We start from the raw sequence: 23,064 nt of genomic DNA, 5'->3' as shown, positions 1-23,064 counted from the left end.
CAACGCACAGCTCAAACTACTGGACGGATTGGGCTGAAATATGGCATGCAGATAGCTATTATGACGTAGGCGTCCGCTAAGAAAGGATTTTTGAAAATTCAACTCCTAAGGGGGTGAAATAGGGGTTTGAAATTTATGTAGTCCACGCGGACGAAGTCGCGAGCATAAGCGTGCATCATCTAGTCTATATAAATTTTAAAGTGTGTTTCTTTGTTGGTTTGTCGGTTTGTCGATTTGTTTGTTTGTCCTTCAATCATATCGCAACGGAGCAACGGATCAACGTGATTTTTGCATGGGTGTAGACCTGGATAGTGACATAGGTAACTTTTATCCCGGAAAATCAAAGATTCCCACTGGATTTGAAAAATAACCTTAATCCATGTGGATGAAATCGCGGGCATCAAAATATACCTAGTCTAAATATACAAAAAGGAAAAGCTGACTGACTGACTGACTGATCTATCAATACACAGCTTAAACTACTGGGCATGACTCAGTTAGCTATTATGACGTAAACATTTGCTAAGAAAGGATTTTTGAAAATTCAACGCCTAAGGGGGTAAAATAGGGGTTTATGTGTAGTCCACGCGGACAAAATCGCGGGAGCAAGCTAGTTAATTAAATTATAAAACAAAATCGATTGTTTGAGGAGACAACATTTATCATGCACTGCACGAAAATTGCATGACTTTATAATTTAAATATTCTAAATAGGTATATGGAGGTCCATTAATTTTACGTGACTTATAAGTTCATATTTTCCTCATATTATTTAGATAGCTACTGCATGTAAAATTGGAATAACTAGCTTGTATGTGTTTTTGTAAAGATCATATTACAGCTGTTAACAAATATTTATAGTATAACCAGACCTTTAACAAATTATAACGGGCCTCATAAGAAAGCTCAGAGTCACTTATCAGGCGATGATGGCGAGATGCTTAGAGTCTCTCTAAGTGGTCAATGAAAATTAGCTCAAAGAAGAAATTGCTCAAATATACAAATATTTATAGTATAACCAGACCTTTAACAAATTATAACGGGCCTCATAAGAAAGCTCAGAGTCACTTATCAGGCGATGATGGCGAGATGCTTAGAGTCTCTCTAAGTGGTCAATGAAAATTAGCTCAAAGAAGAAATTGCTCAAATATACAAATATTTATAGTATAACCAGACCTTTACAAATTATAACGGGCCTCATAAGAAAGCTCAGAGTCACTTATCAGGCGATGATGGCGAGATGCTTAGAGTTTCTCTAAGTGGTCAATGAAATTAGCTCAAAGAGAAATTGCTCAAATATACAAATATTTATAGTATAACCAGACCTTTAACAAATTATAACGGGCCTCATAAGAAAGCTCAGAGTCACTTATCAGGCGATGATGGCGAGATGCTTAGAGTCTCTCTAAGTGGTCAATGAAAATTAGCTCAAAGAAGAAATTGCTCAAATATACAAATATTTATAGTATAACCAGACCTTTAACAAATTATAACGGGCCTCATAAGAAAGCTCAGAGTCACTTATCAGGCGATGATGGCGAGATGCTTAGAGTCTCTCTAAGTGGTCAATGAAAATTAGCTCAAAGAAGAAATTGCTCAAATATACAAATATTTATAGTATAACCAGACCTTTAACAAATTATAACGGGCCTCATAAGAAAGCTCAGAGTCACTTATCAGGCGATGATGGCGAGATGCTTAGAGTTTCTCTAAGTGGTCAATGAAAATTAGCTCAAAGAAGAAATTGCTCAAATATACTAATATTTAGCGTTAAATAAAATAAAGTCAATATATGGACTAAAAAGTGGAGAATAAAGCTAAATGAATCAAAGTCAGTTCATATAGATTTCACAAATAAAACAAAAAAGTACCGCGCTGTCTTCATAAACGACCAAAAAATCTACGTGGATACAGCTAAATACCTTGGTATGACACTTGAGCAGCTAATTGGCACTCAACAATAAGGAATATTGATCTATATTGATTGAATAGTAAAAAATCTATTTAAAAAACCGGCCAAGTGCGAGTCAGGCTCGTGCAACGAGGGTTCCGTACTACAGTCGTGTTTTTTCGACATTTTGCACGATAATTCAAAAACTGTGATCCATATAAAAATAAATAAAATCTGTTTTTAGAATCCACAGGTGAAACCCTTTCATATGATACCCTACTTGATATAGTTATCTTACTTCGAAAATTGAAAATACTAATTGTTAGTTCATGACCACAATTTAATTTTTTTTGTGTGATGTAAGCACAAATTCACGGTTTTTAGATTTTTCCCCAAATGCCAGCTATAAGATCTACCTACCAGCCAAATTCCATGATTTTAGGTCAACGGAAAGTACACTATAGGTTTCATGACAGACAGACGGACAGGACAGACAGACAGGCTGACAACAAAGTGATCCTATAAGGGTTCCGTTTTTTCCTTTTGAGGTACGGAACCCCTAAAAAGTACCACGCTGTCTTCATAGTTCATAACCGGCTAAAAATCTCCTAGTGGATACACTAAATACCTTGGAATCACACTTGAGCAGCTAATTGCACTCAACAATAAGGATATTGATCACGATCTAAATGTCATACGTTGGTGAAGTCAAGTAAAAATCTATTAAAAAAAAGGGAAAAGCTTACTGACTGACTGATCTATCAATGCAAAAGCTCAAACTACTGGGACGGATCGGGCTGAATACTTGGCATGCAGATAGCTAAGAAAGGATTTTTGAAAATTCAATCCCTAAGGGGTAAAAACAGGGGTTTGAAATTTGTTGTAGCCCACGCGAATGAAGTTGCCGGAATAAGCTAGTATAGTGATACCAGTTACAACTGTACCTAGTTACTAAGTGTTGACATTATATAGTCAGAAGATAAAGTTATCATTAACCTAAGATCGCGTCCACGCATAGACCTATACCTAACGACCTTTATACGCGTGTGCGTGCTTAGTTTATAATAACTAACTAACTAAAAACTAAACAGCTATAACACAGTTTGTTTAAAAGAACTGTTAGTCTTTAAACTGTGAGATTAATACTATTAATTAATATAAATAGGAATTTGCTTTACGTACATTCGGTTTTAGTGTTATCCCGCTAGTTTTGTGGCCACTTTCCCTAAGAAACTGCGAATCAGGGCAAGTCTGGCATACACCGACAGATTGAATCAATTTGTGACTAATTTGTTAGACATGAAAATGATCCTGGAAATCTGAGATTAAAATAATAAATAAAATAAAGCCACTTATCAAAAATGAATTACTAGTTTAATCATTTAATTTCAATAATATGTCAGTGTTACGGTGTGATTTAAACTCTTAATGGTAAGTCTCTTTCTCCTTTTCTTTATAACTACAACTAGCTGACCCGCCCGGCTTCGCTCGGGTGGACTTTAGTAAATCAGCATGGGGGTGAATTTTCAAAAACCCTGAAATAGGGTACCTATGTATCTTTTGGTTTGTAACCGAAAACCCAAATATCAATTTTCATGGAAATAACTTGACATTTTTCAAGTATTATATTAATTGTCATCCCCAACTTAACCTTAGGTGGATTAGAATTTCTCCCTTCCTTAATCCTTTCTTAGTGGATTTCTTACTGTTAACAAAGAACACAACCTCCAAATTTCATGTCTCTAGGACCAGCGGTTTAGGCTGTGCGTTGATATATAAGTGTCTGTCAGTCAGTCAGTCAGGACTTTGAATTTTACAGGTCGACTAGCGCAGTGGTAAGTAATGTGGACTATAAGGCCCTAATTGTATCTGAATATTAAAAAAAATGGGGCGCGGCGGTCCCTGATTCGAATTCGGGAACGGTATTTTCACTACCCATACCATAAATGCAAAAGTGTGGTTGTTTGTTGGTTCGTCCTTCACACAGTGGAGCAACGGAATGACCTGATTTTTGACATAAATATAGCTGAAGACTATATTTTATGCAGAAAAATCAAAGAGATTTTTTAATATCTAAGTTGTGAATGATGCCAGAGTAGTCTATATTATATCAAAGGAAAAGCTGACGGACTGACTGATCTATCAACGCACAGCTCAAACTACTGGACGGATCGGGCTGAAATTTGGCATGCAGATAGCTATTATGAAGAAGACATCCGCTATGGGAGGATTTAGAAAATTCAACCCCTAAGGTGGCACAATATTGGTTTGAAATTTGTGTAGTCCACACGGAAGAAGTCGCGGGATTTCTTGTACAGAATGTCAATAAAAAACTCGAGTACGGAGCCCTCGGTTCACGAGTCTGACTCGCACTGGCCGGTTTTTTTTAAATTTTCATAACAGCAAAGATATTCTGTTCTAGATTCGGACTTCTCCCGAATGCCTCCTATGTTCCACCTCGATGACTACGACCACTGTGTAACGAACCCTGATGGCATCTACTGCGCACTTGACATAGACCTAGTGTCGGACACTGGAAGCGAACTCTTCACTATGATGCAGGTGCGTAATAGTACAGAATACTTCATCATCATCATGATCAACCCATCGCCAGCTCACTACAGAGCACAGGTCTCCTCTCAGAGTGAGAAGGGTTTTGGCCATAGTATTTTATCGTGGTACGACACGCTGGCCATGTGCGGATTGGTAGACTTCACACACCTTTGAGAACATTATGGAGAACTCCCAGGCATGCAGGTTTCCATCACGATGATTTCCTTCACCGTTAAAGCAAGTGGTATTTAATGTCGCTTAAGCAAGCGTAGTGTGTGGACGCCCCCCAGCACGAGGACCGACGGTATAAAGAGGCTGGCGGGAAGTGGGCTGGATGAGGAAGTCTGAGGACCGGTGTGGTGTCGCTCTTTAGGTAAGGCCTATGTCCAACAGTGGACGTCCACAGGCTGATGATGATGATGAGTGTGCAGTAGGAACTGAAAGCGAACTTTAATACTACCACATTACATTGTATGTACTTGATGAAAGAATTTATTTAAATATTCATTTATTGTAATGAAAATTGTAATAGACATTCCTTGGAAGCATTGTTTTTGTAAAATCGTAAAGACAGTTTTTTTTGCCTGTTCATGCGTTATCAGCGTGATAAGTAACACGTGATGCCGGCGACTTCGTCCTCGTGGATTTTGGTTTTTTTTTAAATCCCGTGGGAACTCTTCAATTTTCCAAGATTAAAAGATTATTCGTGTCCCGGATGCCAAATATCTCTGTACCAAATAGATTATGCCCATGACTAGGTACGCCACGTAGTTTTTTTTTAGGGTTCCGTACCTCAAAAAGAAAAATGGAACCCTTATAGGATCACTTCTGTCTGTCTGTCTGTCGGTCTGTCAAGAAACCTACAGGGTACTTCCCGTTGACCTAGAATCATGAAATTTGGCAGTTAGGTAGGTCTTATAGCAGAAATTAGGGGAAAAATCTAAAACCGTAAATTTGTGGTTACATCACACAAAGAAAATTAAATTTTAGTCATGAACTAATAATTAGTATTTTCAATTTTCGGAGTAAGATAACTATATCAAGTGTATCATATGAAAGGGCTTCACCTGCGCATTCTAAAACAGATTTTTATTTATTTTTATTCATCATAGTTTTTGAAATTATCGTGTGAAATGTCGAAAAAATACGATTGTAGTACGGAACCCTCGTTGCGCGAGCCTGACTCGCACTTGGCCGTTTTTTTTTAATTTGTGGGAACTCTTTGATTGCACACGACAAAAATATATCCGACCCAAGGAGGCAAGTTATGTCTTACCTTTCGTCAAACATGACGGGCCGCGAAAGCGTAGCAAAAAGAGACAAACAGACAGACACAGTCACGTGGACTAGCCGCATCGCAGGTGGAGCATTGACCCGAGTCTTGCACGCTATACATTGCGGGTTTGAAAAATAATAAATCACTAAAACTAAAAAATAAGGCAATGGTTATTGGTCTTGGATTGTGTTTAAACAGTATAACAATAACGCTAAGTTTTTGCTAGCGTTCTGGCTACACCCTGTATGTAAATTGTAAATGACTTATCTGGTCTAATGAGTTACTATCATAGGGTTCCTCTCTTATAGCCATTTTTATTTTTCAGAATTATTCCGAATACAAGAGGAAACATTTCAACCACACCTCCCTCCACCATGGTATCTGCGTAACACAAACTTGCAAAAAAATACTAAGTAACACAACGGACATATTTTACGTAACACAGTGGACCAAAATAGTAACTCAGAAGACTTAAAACTAGTCCTTGAAGCCTGCTTGAACGAGTCTCTGTGGAACAACTATGAATTGAAGTGTAGAATAACAGCGCCTCTGTATTGTAACAAGAAAGAAGAACAAGGAAGGGATGGTGGTGACTTGGCTGTGGCAGTTTTTTTTTTGGTGTTGCTTACAATGAATGTTATTGGGAGCCTCTATGACGTCATCGCTGTTAAAGGACACAATAGACCAGGCAGGTAAACGTGTAGTCTTATCACATCAATATAAATGACAAGATATGGTCAAGCGAACAAAACTTTTCACGGTTTTGGAACCAAATAAATCAGCGCCACCTCTTACTAGATATACTACTAATGAACGACCCGTTTGAAATCCAGACTGAACTTGCATTGGTGTCAAAGCACCACTGAGTCGGTGCCATTTTGTTTGTTCAATAGCCCTGTCCATTACGAAGTAATATAAAAGTCAATGTCTTATCACAAAACTTCAAGCGCAGATTAAGCACACGTTAAACCCGTTTATTTCGCAAAACGCACGTCATAATTTAAACTGCGCCTTATGTTTTTTTTGGGTCCCGTACCCGAAAAAAAGAAGAAGAAAGACGTTTATTTTCCAAACTGTGCCACACATCACATCTTATAACTTAGAGCTGGTTATTCCGGCGCTTCTTCCACCTGAGCATATTCCAACGCGCTTTACGCAAAAGAAGCGCCGGAACAAACTGTCATGTATGGCACACCCCGAAAAAGGGTCCCAGCTCAGCAGTATGCTGTATGCCTTGATGCACAAGAACATATAGGTAGCGCTGATTTTCAGCTAGTAGGTCTGGGTGCCAACGGGACCCTATTACTAAATCTCCGCTAGTCGTCCGTCTGTCCCTGTGATACTTGAAGAGTTATAATTTTCACAGAATGTGTATAGTTGCCGCTATAACAAGTAATAAAAATTTCAAAATGGCCGCCATATAAATTAATATCAAATAAAAAGTATTATTTCGTGTACGACCGACGGTACGGAACGCTTCGTGTGCGAGACCGACTCGCAGTTGACTGTTTTTTAATACTTTGTTTATCAAAAATAACCTCTTAGGCTCGGACACAATTATTAATAACAGGTGGAGTGGAAGACTTCTATTTAAACACGTTTTAGCTATAAATATACTAAAGCTATAGGTAGCTAAAATACGTCTTACTCAAAAATAGTGTAATCTCTGCTGGAAAATATTTTTTATGTTAAAAAATTGAAAAAAAAAAACGTTTACGCATTGTGACGTCTTTAATTGACTATTGACTAATTATGTTCAAAATAAATAAAAATCATGTTTTTTTAATATTCTCTTTAATATTCTAAGCATTTATGAGCAACGACGAAATCTATAAACGCGGTCGATACAGACCCGTGCAACACTAAAACCTAAAACTATGATAGCGCGAGTGTGCGGGCCCCAGCAGGACTCGCCTCATACCCCAATTGCCATCTCGAACTGTCGCGAACTATAGTGTGTACCTACCTACAATAAAGTAGGTATGGACATTAAATCTAGCTTAGACCGTCCCTGCCATCCCACTGTCCTTGTCAAAGCCATTACTGAGAGGGCAATCTCGTTATAAACAAATCCACATTATTTTCAAAGTATCCTAGGAAGCTTTGCTTCTTTGACCTTGGTCCCTGTCATATTTATATCATTAGCAATAACAGCGTAATGGTACTTTATATCATGCTGTTTTTTTGTATGACTAGGGTGTAACCAGAAAGCTGGCAACAAACAAGACAGATGATAAGGTAATACTGATATGATACGGACAAAAAAACGCGAAAAATATATAAAAATCTTATAATTTTGTAAAAGTTTACGATATATCTTAATATATAATAGGATTGACTGTATGAGATTGGCTGATGCCAAATTTCAGCCCGATCCGTCCAGTAGTTTGAGCTGTGCGTTGATAGATCAGTCAGTCAGTCAGTCAACCTTTTCCTTTATATATTTAGCTTATTCCGGCTATGTTCTGGGCTATACTCTATTTTAGTCTAGTCGGCTGAAGTCGACTAAATACGTGAGTATAGTCGGAATAATCTATACTTCTCAGGATATCTAGCTTAGAATAACAACACGGATAATCTGTGACTTCTTTTTTACCAAGTTTTGCAATCGTATTACAAACAAGAAACGTAGATTTCCCACGTTTTCTTGTTTAAGTATGTACTTTGTTCATTCAACTATCAACATCACTATTCACTACCCATATTATAAATGCGAAGTGTGTTTGTTTGTTGGTTTATTGGTTTGTCCTTCAATCACGTCACATCGGAGCAAAGGATGTGATGTTGATTTTTTGCATGGGTAAGTTAAAGACTGGAGAGTACCATGGCCTTTTTATCCCGGAAAATCATGAGTTCCCTCGGGATTTTTCGATTACCGATTTTGTGAATCGCAAATTTGGAAATGAATTATTTGGTGAAAGAATAAATTTCTTAAATGATATTTTACATTCAGCTCATTTGCAAAGCCTATTTAAAACCTTTGTTAATAAATATTTGTGAAATGTTTTTTGTAAAATGATCTGTTTGCGGAATACGAAATTTGTGATTTGATTATTTAGTTTTAAAAAGTTTTTCGTGAAATGATCATTTGTTATACGTTTTTGTTATCATTAGTGAACCAGATAACTTATGTATTCTCCGAGCGAAGAGGCGGGCAGTCGCTAGTGTAATCTTATTGTATGATAGATGACAATTGACAGTATTATAGCATCGTAATTAGATGTAATTATTTGCAGGTAACGGGCTGTTATTGTGTTTTCTCGGTTCCGCACAATTTCGCAACACTAATCACGCCCGTATGCCAACCTTGGACCTCGAGAGGAGCGATTAAAAGTCTTCCATGGGTTGAGGTGAGGACATCGTGACCTTTATAATTATTTAGGCACAGAGAATTCAACTCCTAGAGTACGTATATACAAGGTTTTGAATGAAATAAAATCGTAAAATGTTGGCGGAGGACAGGAGAGAATGCTTTTACGGTCGAAGTTAAATAATGGCGTAGATCACCATATTTCTAGGGTTCCGTACCCGGACGGATTACTTTCGGCCCCGTACTGTACGTTTGTCTTTTGTCTGTTTGTCATCAATCGTAATTGCTAAATCTGAAATTTTCAGTGTGTATTTCTATTGCCTTTATAATAACGTATGATAAAAGAATATGAATATGAAAATTTCAAAATGGCCGCCATGAAAATTTAAAAATGAGATACATAGTGTTATATCTTATACATAGTTTTATATAATAAGACTCGCACTTGACTGGTTTTTCAAATCTTCATCGAAAACCAGTTGAGTTATAATTTATTATAAGTTTATTTTAATCGATCGCTGGGTTTTTTTGGCCGCCTTTACCCTATACTATGTCATTTGTTTCATCAAGCAATATATAACAAAATTCACTTGACGACTAATTTAAAGCCGTTAATGATGGCAGTTCAAGTTTTGATATTTTTGAGAATAAAAAAAGTTTATTTAGATAAAAAAAAAGATACAGAAGATTTTAAAAACTACAAAATTAAAATTAAACTAACTATGAGTTAAAAAAACTAGAGAAAAGTCGATTCAAACTTCATAGTCGTGGATAGTTCCTCCTAGTGTTGGAGCCTTTCAGCTTTTAAAAAATATTATTTACTTATATCGACAGATTACAGATAGGATATAAGCTGTGATAGCCTAGTGGTTAGGTCATCCGCCTTCTAATCGGAGGTCGGGGTTTCGATCCCGGGCAGCACCTCTAACTTTTCGGAGTGTATGGTGCGTTTAAATAATTAATATTACTTGCTTTAACGGTGAAGGAAAACATCGTGAGGAAACCTGCCTGCATGAGAGTTCCCCCATAACGTTCTCAAAGGTGTCTGAAGTCTACCAATCCAGCGCGGTAGACTATGGCCAAAATCCTTCTCACTGTGAGAGGAGACCCGTTTCCCTGTAGTGAGCCGGTGATGGGATGGTAATGATGATGATGACAGATAGGATTGTTTATTAATTCCACTCCTTCTTTGTTTCAGAACGCTAACAATAACAGGCGTGATCTTCTGCCACTCTCTCCTACCGTTTGCGCTCGCACCAGAGAACGTGCACTACGTCGAAATGGTAAATATTTACTTACTACCTTATACTCCTCTTTGGCAGTGGGAGCATGCGTGATCCACCGTTGTGGGCACGATGGACATTCCCACAACCCTAAGGGTGCCTTTCCACCACAGATGTGCTATGCAGCTATGCTGCGAAGATGTGAAAGCTACGCTACGAAAATATGTGACCGTTTCCACCAATACTAAGATAGGTTGCTGTGCGAGGAAGATGCGCTATGAAGATAGAGCCTCAATAGCTCAACTGGTAAAGGAGTAGACTCAAAACCGAAAGGTCGACGGTTCAAACCCCGCCCGTTGCACTATTGACGTACCTACTCCTAGCACAAGCTTCACGCTTAGTTGGAGAGGAAAAAGGGGAATATTAGTCAATTAACATGGCTAATGTTCTTTAAAAAAAAAAAAAAAAAAAAAAGAAGAAGATGCGCCGCCGCACGGCATTCTGTAGGTACTCTGCTCTGCACATAGCTATACCACTCGCCCATAACACGCCTCCATAGCACGCATCCACAGCACGCATCCTTCCATATAAAAACATGTCTTAGTTGAATCCGTTTCCACCAGCGCTAAGCTATGTGCACCAATGAATATGATTGGTGGATCTCAAACGCATCCATAGCACATCTCTGGTGGAAATAGAACCCTAAACCTAAAATGCCACTGGCCGACAGAACAAGGGGCCCTCGGCTCTCGAGGGCCGGTGACCTAAAGAAAAATTTATGCTCGTTTTATCAAATTGCGAATATCTAGATTTAGAAATTTTTCTATACAAGTATTAAAAAATTCGCGCTCGCTTCGTTTGCGCTTGTGTGCTGGTGATTCTGTTATTTAATCATATAATATGGGAGAAAATAGCTTATCCCTTAATAAATATCCCTTCCAGGTTAGCCCGCTATCATCTTAGACTGCATCATCACTTACCATCAGGTGAGATTGCAGTCAGGGCTAACTTGTATCTGAATAAAAAAAAAAAAAAAAAAAAAAAAAAAGCTTTGGATGTCTAAATTAGAAAGATTCTCATAATATAAAAAACTCGTATCGTGTTTTGAAGAATTTGCAATTATTCAAAACACAATACGCGTACTCTACCGTCAGTTTCTCAACGGTACTACTTCAGTCTAGTGCTGACGTCACTAAAATGGTGGCCACGCGCATTAGCAATTTGCGGGATTTACTGACGATGACGACGAAGGGAGATACTGACATAGGTACTTTGAGATTGGGGTCAGGCGCAAACTTATCCTGTTCTTTCTTCTGATATTTTTTTAGGGTTCCGTACCTCAAAAGGAAAAACGGAACCCTTATAGGATCACTTTGTTGTCTGTCTGTCTGTCGGTGTGTCGGAGTGTCAAGAACCTACAGGGTACTTTCCCTGAAATTTGGGAGGTAGGTGGGTTTTATAGCAGACATTAGGGGAAAAAATCTGAAAAGCGTGAAGTTATGGTTACATCACACAAAAAAATTAAAATTGTGGTCATGAACTAATAATTAGTATTTTCAATTTTCGAAGTAAGATAACGATATCAAGTGGAGTATCATATGAAAGGGCTGTGCATTCTAAAACAGATTTTTCATTTATTTCTATGCATCATAGTCAAAGTCAAAGTCAAAGTCAAAGTCAAATGATTTATTCAAAATAGGTAATAAATTACTCTCTTTGATGGTCAGATGTTGGATTTGTAAGATATTGTGGTGATAATTATTACGCAAACTTAAAACTAAAGCTACGAGAGGGTTCCAAACGCGCCCAGCTAGGTGATTCGCTAACTCACACTGAGTTAGCGAACACAGAATGATAGCCACCGAGATTGGTTGGTTCTACATTGCTGCTTCACTGGGTGTTAGCAAAATATTTTTCAAAGAAAACCTTGAACGGATTTAAAAATGAGCTCTGTGGCTATCATTCAGTGTTAGACACTGAGTTAGAGAATCACCCCACAGGTCTGAGAACAGCCCACAACAAACTCAGTAGTTTCTGAATGATCGTGCAAAATGTCGATGAAATACGACTGTAGCACGGAACCCTCGTTGCGCGAGCCTGACTCGCACTTGGCTGGTTTTATTTTTTCTTCTCTTGTTACAGCTTTACGATAACATAATGCATTTTGTATTTTTGAATGGCACGATTGTGGTCCAAACATTCTTTATCATATCGGGATGCTTGTTGTCTTACAAGCTCGAATTGTACGCGGAAAAACGGAAAATCACATGGACTCTTTTGCCAGAACTGCTGGTTGTTACTTGGGTAAAGTAAGTTGACATTTACTCTTTACTAGCTTATGCTCGCGGCTTTGTCCGCGTGGACTACACAAACTTTAAACCCTTATTTCACCCCCTTAGGGGTTGAATTTTTCAAAAATCCTTTCTTAGCGGATGCCTACGTCGTAATAGCTGTATGCCAAATTTCAGCCTAATCCGTCTAGTAGTTTGAGCTGTGCGTTAATAGATCAGTCAGTCAGTATAGAATAGAATAGAATGTTTTTTTATTCATGTAAACTTTTTACAAGTGCTTATGAATAGTCAGGTAGTTTTAATTTACCACTGGTTCGGAATGCCGTTCCTACCGAGAAGAACCAGCAAGAAACTCGGCGGTTGCTCTTTTTAATTTTTCAATTTATATTATACCGTACTATACAAGCCATTGCAGCCCCGTGCATTGCTGGAGCGAGTCAAATCCAAGCTTTTTTATCGTTTACATATTCTGTGACTGTATAATATGCTTTTTTTAGGAGCATACTTTTAACACATTTTTTAAACTTGTGTAAAGGCAAGTCTAAAATAGTCAGTCACTCAGTCAGTCAGTCACCTTTTCCTTTTAGTTATATTCAGACTAGATGATGCCCGCGACTTCGTCCGCGAGGATGTTGGTTTTTGAAAAATGCCGTTTACTTTTTCGGGATACGTTCCGGTAAGATGCCGTGTAGAAACCAAAGGTGTTAAGTTAAAAGTGTGATACCCCTTCCAGCTTAGCCCACTTCCATCTTAGACTGCATCATCACTTACCACCAGATGAAGTTGTTTTGCACAGAAATTGCAGTCAAAGCCTAACTTGTATCTGAATTTATTAAAAAAAAAATCTACTTATTGTAGGTCATTTTACTATCGTTATCCAGAAAATTGGTGATATTTTACCTAGATTTATCGAATGGTAAATTTAATTTTCCAGGCTCACTCCATCGTACTTAGTAGTTTTGGCGATTACAGCCACATGGCTCAGATACGCAGGATCTGGACCGTTTTGGGAGGTAATTTGAATCTTTCACGTTCTTTTCTTCACCAAACTGCTAAAATTTCGTCGCAAATGCGTTTGGACCTTTAAAGTTCCGTAACTTTTGCATTTGTTGAGATATTTTAATGTTTTTCTTTGTATTTTTTTTTTGAAGTAAGTACTTAATTCATAAAAAATATGAAATGTATATTATGATTAAGTACTCCGCGACAAAATTTTAGCAGTTTGGTGAAGAGAATTCTTGCGCTTGCAAAAATAATTTCATTTCACGCGGTGCTCCAGCATTTTTTACGCACATTTTGCTCTGTACCTACGTTGACGCCAGTGAGTTCTTCTTCTTCTCAGTGAGTGCTTCTTCATTTACTATTTCAGATAGCAGTAGCAAGGGAAGTGGATGATTGCCGAACAAACGGATGGAAGAACGCTCTATACATCAACAACTACTTTGACCATACGCAGTGTATGGTACAAACTTGGTAATCTCAACAACGTATTTTTATTCATCATCATCAACAACTTATTATCGACCTACTACAGAACACGAGCACCCTGTCAGAATAAGAAAGATTGAGGCCATTGTTTACCACGCTGGCCAAGTGCGGATTAGCAGAGTTCACACATCTTTGAGAACATTACTTTTTTTGAATAGACTAGCGCTTGGTTGCAATCAGACCTGTGGGGTGATTTGCTAACTCAGTTTGTAACACTGAATGCTCCACGTACGGAGCTCATTTTTTAATTCGTTGAAGGTTTTCTACGAAAAAATATTTTGATATCACCCAGTGAAGCAGCAATGTAGAACTAATCAATCTCGGTGGCTATCATTTAGTGTTAGACATTAACTTAGAGAATCACCTAGCTGGTGGCAAGTGATGATGCAGCCTAAGATAGAACGCGCTTGCTTAGAAGATGCATATTCACTCTTGACTTGAAGTTACCCATATTAAAATTCGAGGGGAAAACTGATGCTGGAAGGGCGTTCCATATCCTAGCGATTCGAATTAGAAATGAGGAGGCAAAACGCTTCGTACGTATCCTTGTAATTTCGGCTACGTATTGGTGCAGACCTTGGCGATGTGATTGGTGATGACAAGCCTCTATAGCTCAGCGGTTAAACGAACGGACTGAATTCTGAAAGGTTGACGGTTCAAATCCCACCCGTTGCCCTATTGTCGTACCTTCTCCTAGCACAGGCTTTACGCTTAGTTGGAGAGTTAAAAAAAATCAGTTATCAAGTACCTACGCACGTACTCGTAGTACTTCTAAAATTTAAAGACTGTGGCAAGTACCTCACTCTGCCACATAGGTTTTCAAAAACTGTTTTTCTGTGCTGAACTTGTTTTGGGTCTGGTTTAGAGTATGCCTCTGCCTTCTTTGGTCCGGTCCAGCAGTCCCATAAATAAGTGCAATAGATTCAGTCTAGCGTTTCTTTCTTTTGATTCCAGTTTACCAGTCTTTTTGTCGGTTTTGTTTCAGTCAACTTTCGTCTTCACTCTTGTATTTCCTCTTGCCAGTATATTTACTTCAGTACTTTCTCTGCCTTCAATTGTCTTGTTATGTTTTATTTTAATTATATAAAAGGAAAAGGTGACTGACTGACTGACTGATTGATCTATCAACGCACAGCTCAAACTACTGGACGGATCGGGCTGAAATTTTGCATGCAGATAGCTATTATGACGTAGGCATCCGCTAAGAAAGGACTTTTGAAAATTCAACCCCTAAGGGGGTGAAATAGGGGGTTGAAATTTGTGTAGGCCACACGGACGAAGTCGCGAGCATAAGCCAGTTTTAATTATATGAAAAGTTTCGGGTCTCTTTTAGTTCGGTTTACTACAAATAACTTATCCGTCTATTGCAATTAGATTTTTGCGAGACATTTTTAATTTTTTTGTTTTAGGTATCTAGGAGCAAATATGCAACTCTACGTCTTAGGATATTTTACTTGCATCTTGCTGAAAAGCGGTAAATGTAGAAAAGCTGCTCTAATACTTCTCTTCATTGTTGGTGTTATAGCACCAATAGCACATACTTATTTTCAAGATTTGGATGCCGTGCTGATGGTTACTCCGGAGTAAGTATTAGATAAAGCTTACAACAACAAACTGGCCAACAAACTGGCTCACCAGTTTGGCGAGAAAAAAAATAATGTAAATATTAAAAAAAAAACTCATACGAAAAAAAAAAAACAATGATAAAGTTATTTATATTGATATCGTACTAATATTATAAACGTGAAAGTGTGGATGGTTGGATGTTTGGATGTTTGTTACTCAATCACGCAAAAACGGCTGAACGAATTTGGATGAAATTTGGAATGGAGATAGATTATACCCTGACTTTTTTTCCCGGAAAATTAAAGAGTTTGTGCGGGGTTTTGAAAAATGAAAATCCACGCGGACGAAGTTTTTTTTTTTAGTTGATCTGTTTTCTTTTAGATGATCTGATTTTATTACGTTCGTTAGTGTTATTGTATGTTTTCAGTTTAACATCCAATGTTATTGTTTTTGAATGATTCTTTACCAATGAGCGCCTGATTATTTTAAACATCAATTTTAAACGTTAGTTACAATTGCTTGCCATGGTCAGTATTAGAAACGCCATGGCGGGCGCTATGAATGAATCATCTTCTATATATATAAAATTCAAAGTCCTGACTGACTGACTGACATAGATATCAACGCACAGCCTAAACCACTGGTCCTAAAGACATGAAATTTGGAGGGTCTATTCTTTGTGAAGAGTAGGTATCCACTAGTCCATCCAAAGTTTTAAAATAGGTTTTTTCTTGAGGTTAGGTGTCAGCTAAGAAAGGACTATGAGAAAATCCCCCCCCTAAAGGGATGAAAGGGGGGTTGGAAGGTTATATGTGTTATTCGGTGCTGTTCAGAGTGCGCGTCCTGATGTTATAATGTTTGTTTGTTTGTGAAAATGCCATTTGTTTCCTACAGGAAAAGGTGCCTGACTGACTGACTGATCTATCAACGCACAGCTCAAACTATCGGACGGATCGGGCTGAAATTTGGCATGCAGATAGCTATTATGACGTAGGCATCCGTTAAGAAAGGATTTTTGAAAATTCAACCCCTAAGGGGGTGAAATAGGGGTTTGAAATTTGTGTAGACCACGCGGATGTAGTCGCGAGCATAAGCTAGTCATAGTTTTTTTTTTTTTTTTTTAAAGAATATTAGCCATGTTAAATGACTAATATTCCCCTTTCCTCTCCAACTAAGCGTCAGGCTTGTGCTAGGAGTAGGTACGACAATAGTGCAACGGGCGGGGTTTGAACCGTCGACCTTTCGGTTTTCAGTCCACTCCTTTACCGGTTGAGCTATTGAGGCTCTGTTAGTATATATTTTTAATCAATTACTTATTATTTTAGAACAGCAAGAACCTTTATGGACAATCCAACATTCAATCATGTGTACAAAAGAGGCCATACCAATATCGCCGACTTTATATTGGGAATAGCATTAGGTTTCCTAATCTATCGATTGCAGACGGAGCAAGTTGATATGCAGAAATACAAGGTATTTGGAATTAGATTTTTAAAAATCCCGTGGGAACTCTTTGATTTTCCGGGATAAAAAGTAACCTATGTCACTCTACAGATCTTTATCTATACCCTTGCAAAAAATCACGTTAATCCGTTGCACCGTTGCGACGTGATTAAAGGACAAACCTACAAACCAATAAACCAACAAACAAACACACTTTCGCATTTATAATAAGGGTAGGTACTGATAAGGGTACTGATAGCACATAAATACAAATATCAAACCTCTATTTTACACCCTTAAGGGTTGAATTTCCAAAAATCCTTTTTTAGCTAATTCCTTCATCATAATACCAAACAACATAACATAACAAATTTCAGCCTAATCCATCCAATATTTTGAGCTGTGCGTTGATAGATCAGTCAGTCCGTCAGTCAGCTTTTAAGCTTATATTTAGACTAGCTTATGCTCGCGACTTCGTCTGCGTGGACTATATAAATTTCAAACACCTATTTCACCCCCTTAAGGGTTGAATTTTCAAAAATCCTTTCTTAGCGGACGCCTACATCGTAATTGCTATCTGCATGCCAAATTTCAGCCCGAGCCGTCCAGTAGTTTGAGCTGTGCGTTGATAGATCAGTCAGTCAGTTAGTCAGTCAGTCAGTCAGTCACCTTTTCCTTTTATATATTATTAAGATTTTAATGATTATATTTTATTTTCTAGAAATACCGTTACTTATTCCTGTTGACTTTTCCTGCTATCTTGGGATCAATGTTTATCGGCAGTGTTTTCTATGTGGATGGCGTTCAGAAATCTATTTACTCAAAGGCTATATACTCTGGTCTGATCAAACCTACGTTTGGAATCATATTGGCCACTCTTATTATTGGATGTGTTTTTAAAATAGAAAGTAAGTACTAAGTACGATCCTTTAACTCCCTGATCATTCTTATTATTTATTTATATTAATTCAGATACAAGTTAGCCCTTGACTGCAATCTCACCTAATGGTAAGTGATGATGCAGTCTAAGATGATAGCGGGCTAACCTGGAAGTGGTATGGCAGTTTTTATTAAACCCATACTCCTTTGGTTTCTACACGGCATCGTACCGGAACGCTCAATCGCTTGGCGGCACGGGTTTGGTGGGGTGGTAACTAGCCACGGCCAAAGCCTCCCACCAGACAACTAGCTAGCAACTAGCTATTAACTAGCAATTTATCACTAGCTTATGCTCGCGAACTCATCCTACGTGGACTACACAAATTTAAAACCCCTATTTCGCCCCATGGGTTGAATTTTCCAAAATTGTTTCTTAGCGGATGCCTACGTCACAATAACTGTTTGCATGACAAAATTCAGCCCGATCCGTCCATTAGTTTGAGCTGTGCGTTGATAGATCTATCAGTCAGTCACGTTTTCCTTTTATATATTTAGGTGTCTTCTTTGTTCTCACTTTCTCCATTGTAAACCTTAATGCTAATGGTCGGGACCCCTTCTATTATTATTATATCAATTTTACGAATGTTTTTAGTCTTATAATTTACCAACATATTGCATCTGCGACACTATAGAGAGTAGAAACTAACTTTTCTGACATTTTAAACATGGAGTCTCGGTTCGGAAGTAATCTAAGATATCCAAGCTTTTTAGTGGGTACCAAGCATTATATGATCCAATTAATAGTTTGCTCATTATTATTTGAAAACACTTGTTTCGGCGATATGAACTTGATTAATGAACGTTCGAAATTAAACAGCTAATTTCATTTTTAGATGTATACAGAGCCATGTTGGAATGGAAAGGTTGGAAGATTCCTGGAAAACTGTCCTATTGCGCTTTTCTGCTGCACGTGGGTTTGATACGAGTCGCAGCTGGAAGTCTTAAAACTCTTGTCCCGTTAAACAACTTACGGATGGTACGAAATTTATTTATCCCTGTTTATCCCTTTAAAGTTATGATATTACTAGCTCTTTCCTGCCTCTTAGTTTGCGTGGGTTTAATTCAAAGTCCTTTGTTATTGTTGTTGCAAATATTTTCTTTTTTTTAGAGATTGTAATCGGTCCACCGATTTAAGCTGTGTGTTGTCTGTCATTCAATAGAAGATAAAAACATGTAATATTTCTTCTGCTTATATTAGGTTTACCCCAAGGGTGCACTCACGGTCCAATAACTTTTGTACTTTATACAAATGGGCGATTTTGAACCAAACGCCTAATTTAATAAGTATAATGTTCTTTCACAGATAGAAGTCGCCATCGCTTTCATAGTAATGTCTTACTTATTGGCAATCCCTTTCTGGTTATTAGTAGATGCACCTCTCACGGAGTTTTTACTAAAAATTTTGAGTGGAAAATTGTGTCAGAAAACAGAAAAGAAGAAAGTGATTCTACGCAATGACATAGCTTTAAAGAACAATCTGATAAGGACTAATGTTGAGGAAGGAAATGCAAGATTGTGATATTAAATTAAGGAACTGTATTAAGCTTAGATAAAAAGTTTGCCACGTTTGTGGCGTACTTTTAAGTAGGTATGAATCGCTTAAATGACAAAGTCCTCTCAATCGTGGTTAATAGAATTATTTCATGGACACTTTTATGTCTGTAAGCTCATCTTGTAATTACTATTTATCAATGGTATTAAGAAATAAGGGAGTGCAATTAAAAATACGAGTATAATTTAAAAAATATTTTTTATTTATATCTTTATATTTATAACAAGTCTTATCTGTACAGAAACATCCATCAAGTCATTATTATATTATACATATTCAAAATATATTTTTTGTACATCAATTTTTTGTTCAGTAATGTTAATTCTAGGCTTAAAATCTGGAATTTTCAAGTTACATTGATACATTTTTGCAAGTTTCTTGCAATAAGTCAGTAACTATTGTGTTTGGCCTTTTATTTGTAACAACCTTATTCACTAACTAAAATTACGTAATCATCGACCTAAATTATTTGAATTGAAATTCACCTAAATTATTTGAATAGTCATGTATTAAAATAGCTCAGATATTTTACCCACATCAAAAAACAAACATAGATTTTGGAAATTTGGGTTATACTTATGCCTGCATTTGATACGTATTTTTGTTTTATCTACTATTTTTATTTTAAGAATTCTAAGAATGAATAATATCGAGACTTTGTGAATAAAACAAAACATGAATGTAAAGTAACATCGTATTTAACTTATAAACTGTCTGTTTACAACATAATAAAAACCTATTCAATTTATATTCAATTTTTTTATCTAGTAGGTACCTACATCTTCCACTATAGTGATCAAGTATCAAAAAACAAAATATTTTACTCATACCAAAAATACATTTAGTGACTACAAAAAATACAAGAAGTTTTAACAAAAAAAATAGCGTTGTATCACATAATTTAAATATTTTATCACATATCAGATATGTTTATGTATTGCACATAATATTCTGGTTGTCTAGAAAAATAATTATCTAGCCTAAAATTTAGGTCTTTCGCAAATACTATCTCATACAGAGTTGGGTCAAGTTAGTATAAGCTTTTATAGATGATGTCATGTTTATAATAAATAAATAGAAAAAAGACAGTTAAGTTCGTAAATAAATAAAATAATCGGACTTCGAAATCGAAATCGACTATAAAAATTATGAGTAGTATTGAAAACAACACGTAAAATTAAGAAGACCAGAAGACCACCCGTCTTTAACACCGTTTACTTGAAACTCATTAATTATTTATCGTCCAAAATCCCAGTGCCGCCAGACGTCACTTATTTTCTGAGAACCAAATTGTATGGGACTGAGTAGTGTTAGTATAGACTTTTAACGTAAGTTTTTTTTTTTATTCAGATACAAGTTAGCCCTTGACTGCAATCTCACCTGGTGGTAAGTGATGATGCAATCTAAGATGATAGCGGGCTAACCTGGAAGGGGTATGGCAGTACCCATATATTTTGCTAACTTGGACCGCGACGCGACGGCCAATTTGAAGATATCAGCTGCTAAATATGTTAAATCTCTCTAATCTAATAATATATAATTTAATATATTGGAATATATAATCTAATAATCTAAAATATTAAATTTCCTTAATGTTTGAGTGCTGATTTTGAGATATACATATATTTCTTGAGAATCATAATAAAAAATTACGATTCACACTATAAGTAGGATTACAGCGTTTGGCGGAAATTAATACCGATGGGAAGTGTCTGGCAGTATTGAATAATAATTATTATTAACAATATTCTGTATTACATACATAAAAATTAGCACACAGACTTTAAGAAAAGTGAGTTTTGTTATTACATAGGCACCTTTAGCAGCCTTTATAAGTTGGCCGTCACATAAATTGGCACAAGCTAGCAGATATACGTACGTTAATAATTATAAATTACACATTAACACTACTCTATCCCATACATTTTGTTTCTTAGAAAATAAGTACAGTAGGTACTCGGCAGAAAATAATGTACATCGGCCTTTAGAATGACATTTTGGTTTTGTAGAGCGTTGTCTCTGTCACTCATACTTATATGACGTTTTGTCGGTCTCTAGAGACAATGCTCTACAAATCCGCTATCTTATTCTAAAGGTCGATGCACATTATTTTCTGCCGCGTACCGTAAGGTAGGACTCCTGGCGGCCCTGGGATGTTGCTCTATTTACTTGAAACTCATTTAAAATGGGTGCCAATACCCAATACCGCTACCAAAAATCACTTTCACACACTTACGCAGAACACAAAAACAGTTCAAACTTAAAAAATAAAATTGTCTTATCAGTATCACAATCCGATTCTTATCAAATAACTTGAGCAATTAGGTATTTTCCTACTTTTGAATTTGATAAATATTATTACTTTATTATAAACTAGGATAAAAATAATGACGTACGCTGAAAATTTTTTTAAAATCCAACAAAGATTTACAAAGTTACCGGCATTTTTATTTTGGAGTGGGAGGGTATTCTATCCCTTTCTCGAAAAACCAAAATTTGTAGGAAACCGCACGAAGCTACTATGGCATTAGTAAGGTGTGACGTCAAAATTCTATATCGCTATCTCTGTCTAAATCAGAAATATTTAAATGCTTATAACTTTTTTGTTATTTGATCGATTTAATTAGTTTTTTCAGTTTACGTCATTATTTTTATCCTAGTTTATAATAAAGTAATAAAAAAAAATTAGTCAAATACCCAATTCACTAGCATTCTTTCGCTTTACCGTTGACTACTATCGTTTTACCATTAGCCTCAGCTACAGTCGAGGTACCATTTGCTACTACCGGTTCCCTGTTGCCAATGGCGTGGTTGGCACTGTCTTTCACTTGTATTTTTCTAGCACCACCCTTTACGTAACTCCTGTAGTAGAAGTTTCCGAACATGTAAAGGAACAAGCCAGCGTTGAGAGCCAGCAAGAAGTTGATGAACTTAGGGTAGTTGCAGTCGCAGAACATCACGCTGAAGTTATGGTAGAAGATAATGACGAACTGGATCTGAAACAAACGGGCATTTATTAAGAGGTTGTTTTATCTAAATATATAAAAGTAAAAGGTGACTGACTGACTGACTGATCTATCAACGCACAGCTCAAACTACTGGACGAATCGGTCTGATATTTGGCATGCAGATAGCTATTATGACGTAGACATCCGCTATGAAAGGATTTTTGAAAATTCAACCCCTATAAGGCAGTGAAATAGGAGTTAGAAATTTGTGTAGTCCTTGCGGGCGAAGTTGCGAGCATAAGCTAGTATTTCTAGTCTGTTTGAAGAGTGAGTATTCTTTCGGCTATCTTTTGGTATCTTTTCGGCTGAGTTTGTTGTAGGCTCAAGACTCAGGGTGAGTCTTGTGAGATCTATAGAGCGCACTCTGACTTTGCTTAGACTTAAGACAGAGTTAAAACGAGACAGAGATATATCACTTACATAAATCTGTCTCGCTTTAACTAAATCTTAAGTCTGAGCAAAGCCATGGCCAAAGTGCGCTCTATAGATCTTAGCCTCAGACCTGTGCGCGTTTGGAACCCTCG

General features: G+C 37.0%; 1 protein-coding gene and 1 pseudogene across 1 annotated transcript in view; one reads left to right on the top strand and one right to left on the bottom strand.

The window, feature by feature from the left end:
• Positions 1-4,210: 4,210 nt before the first annotated feature.
• LOC117982176 (nose resistant to fluoxetine protein 6-like) lies at positions 4,211-20,280 on the top strand (annotated as a pseudogene).
• The window catches only part of LOC117982362 (very long chain fatty acid elongase AAEL008004), a 62,629-nt gene continuing 59,278 nt past the window's right edge, over positions 19,714-23,064 (bottom strand). Inside the window, exon 7 of the mRNA XM_069498804.1 lies at positions 19,714-22,528. Within this exon, the coding sequence (XP_069354905.1) occupies positions 22,238-22,528 (291 nt within the window). The 3' untranslated portion in view covers positions 19,714-22,237. The remainder of the gene's footprint in view (positions 22,529-23,064) is intronic.

The sequence above is a fragment of the Maniola hyperantus genome, chromosome 5, assembly GCF_902806685.2.
Source record: "Maniola hyperantus chromosome 5, iAphHyp1.2, whole genome shotgun sequence".
Lineage (NCBI taxonomy): Eukaryota > Metazoa > Arthropoda > Insecta > Lepidoptera > Nymphalidae > Maniola > Maniola hyperantus.
This window is presented reverse-complemented; position numbering and strand designations above follow the sequence as displayed.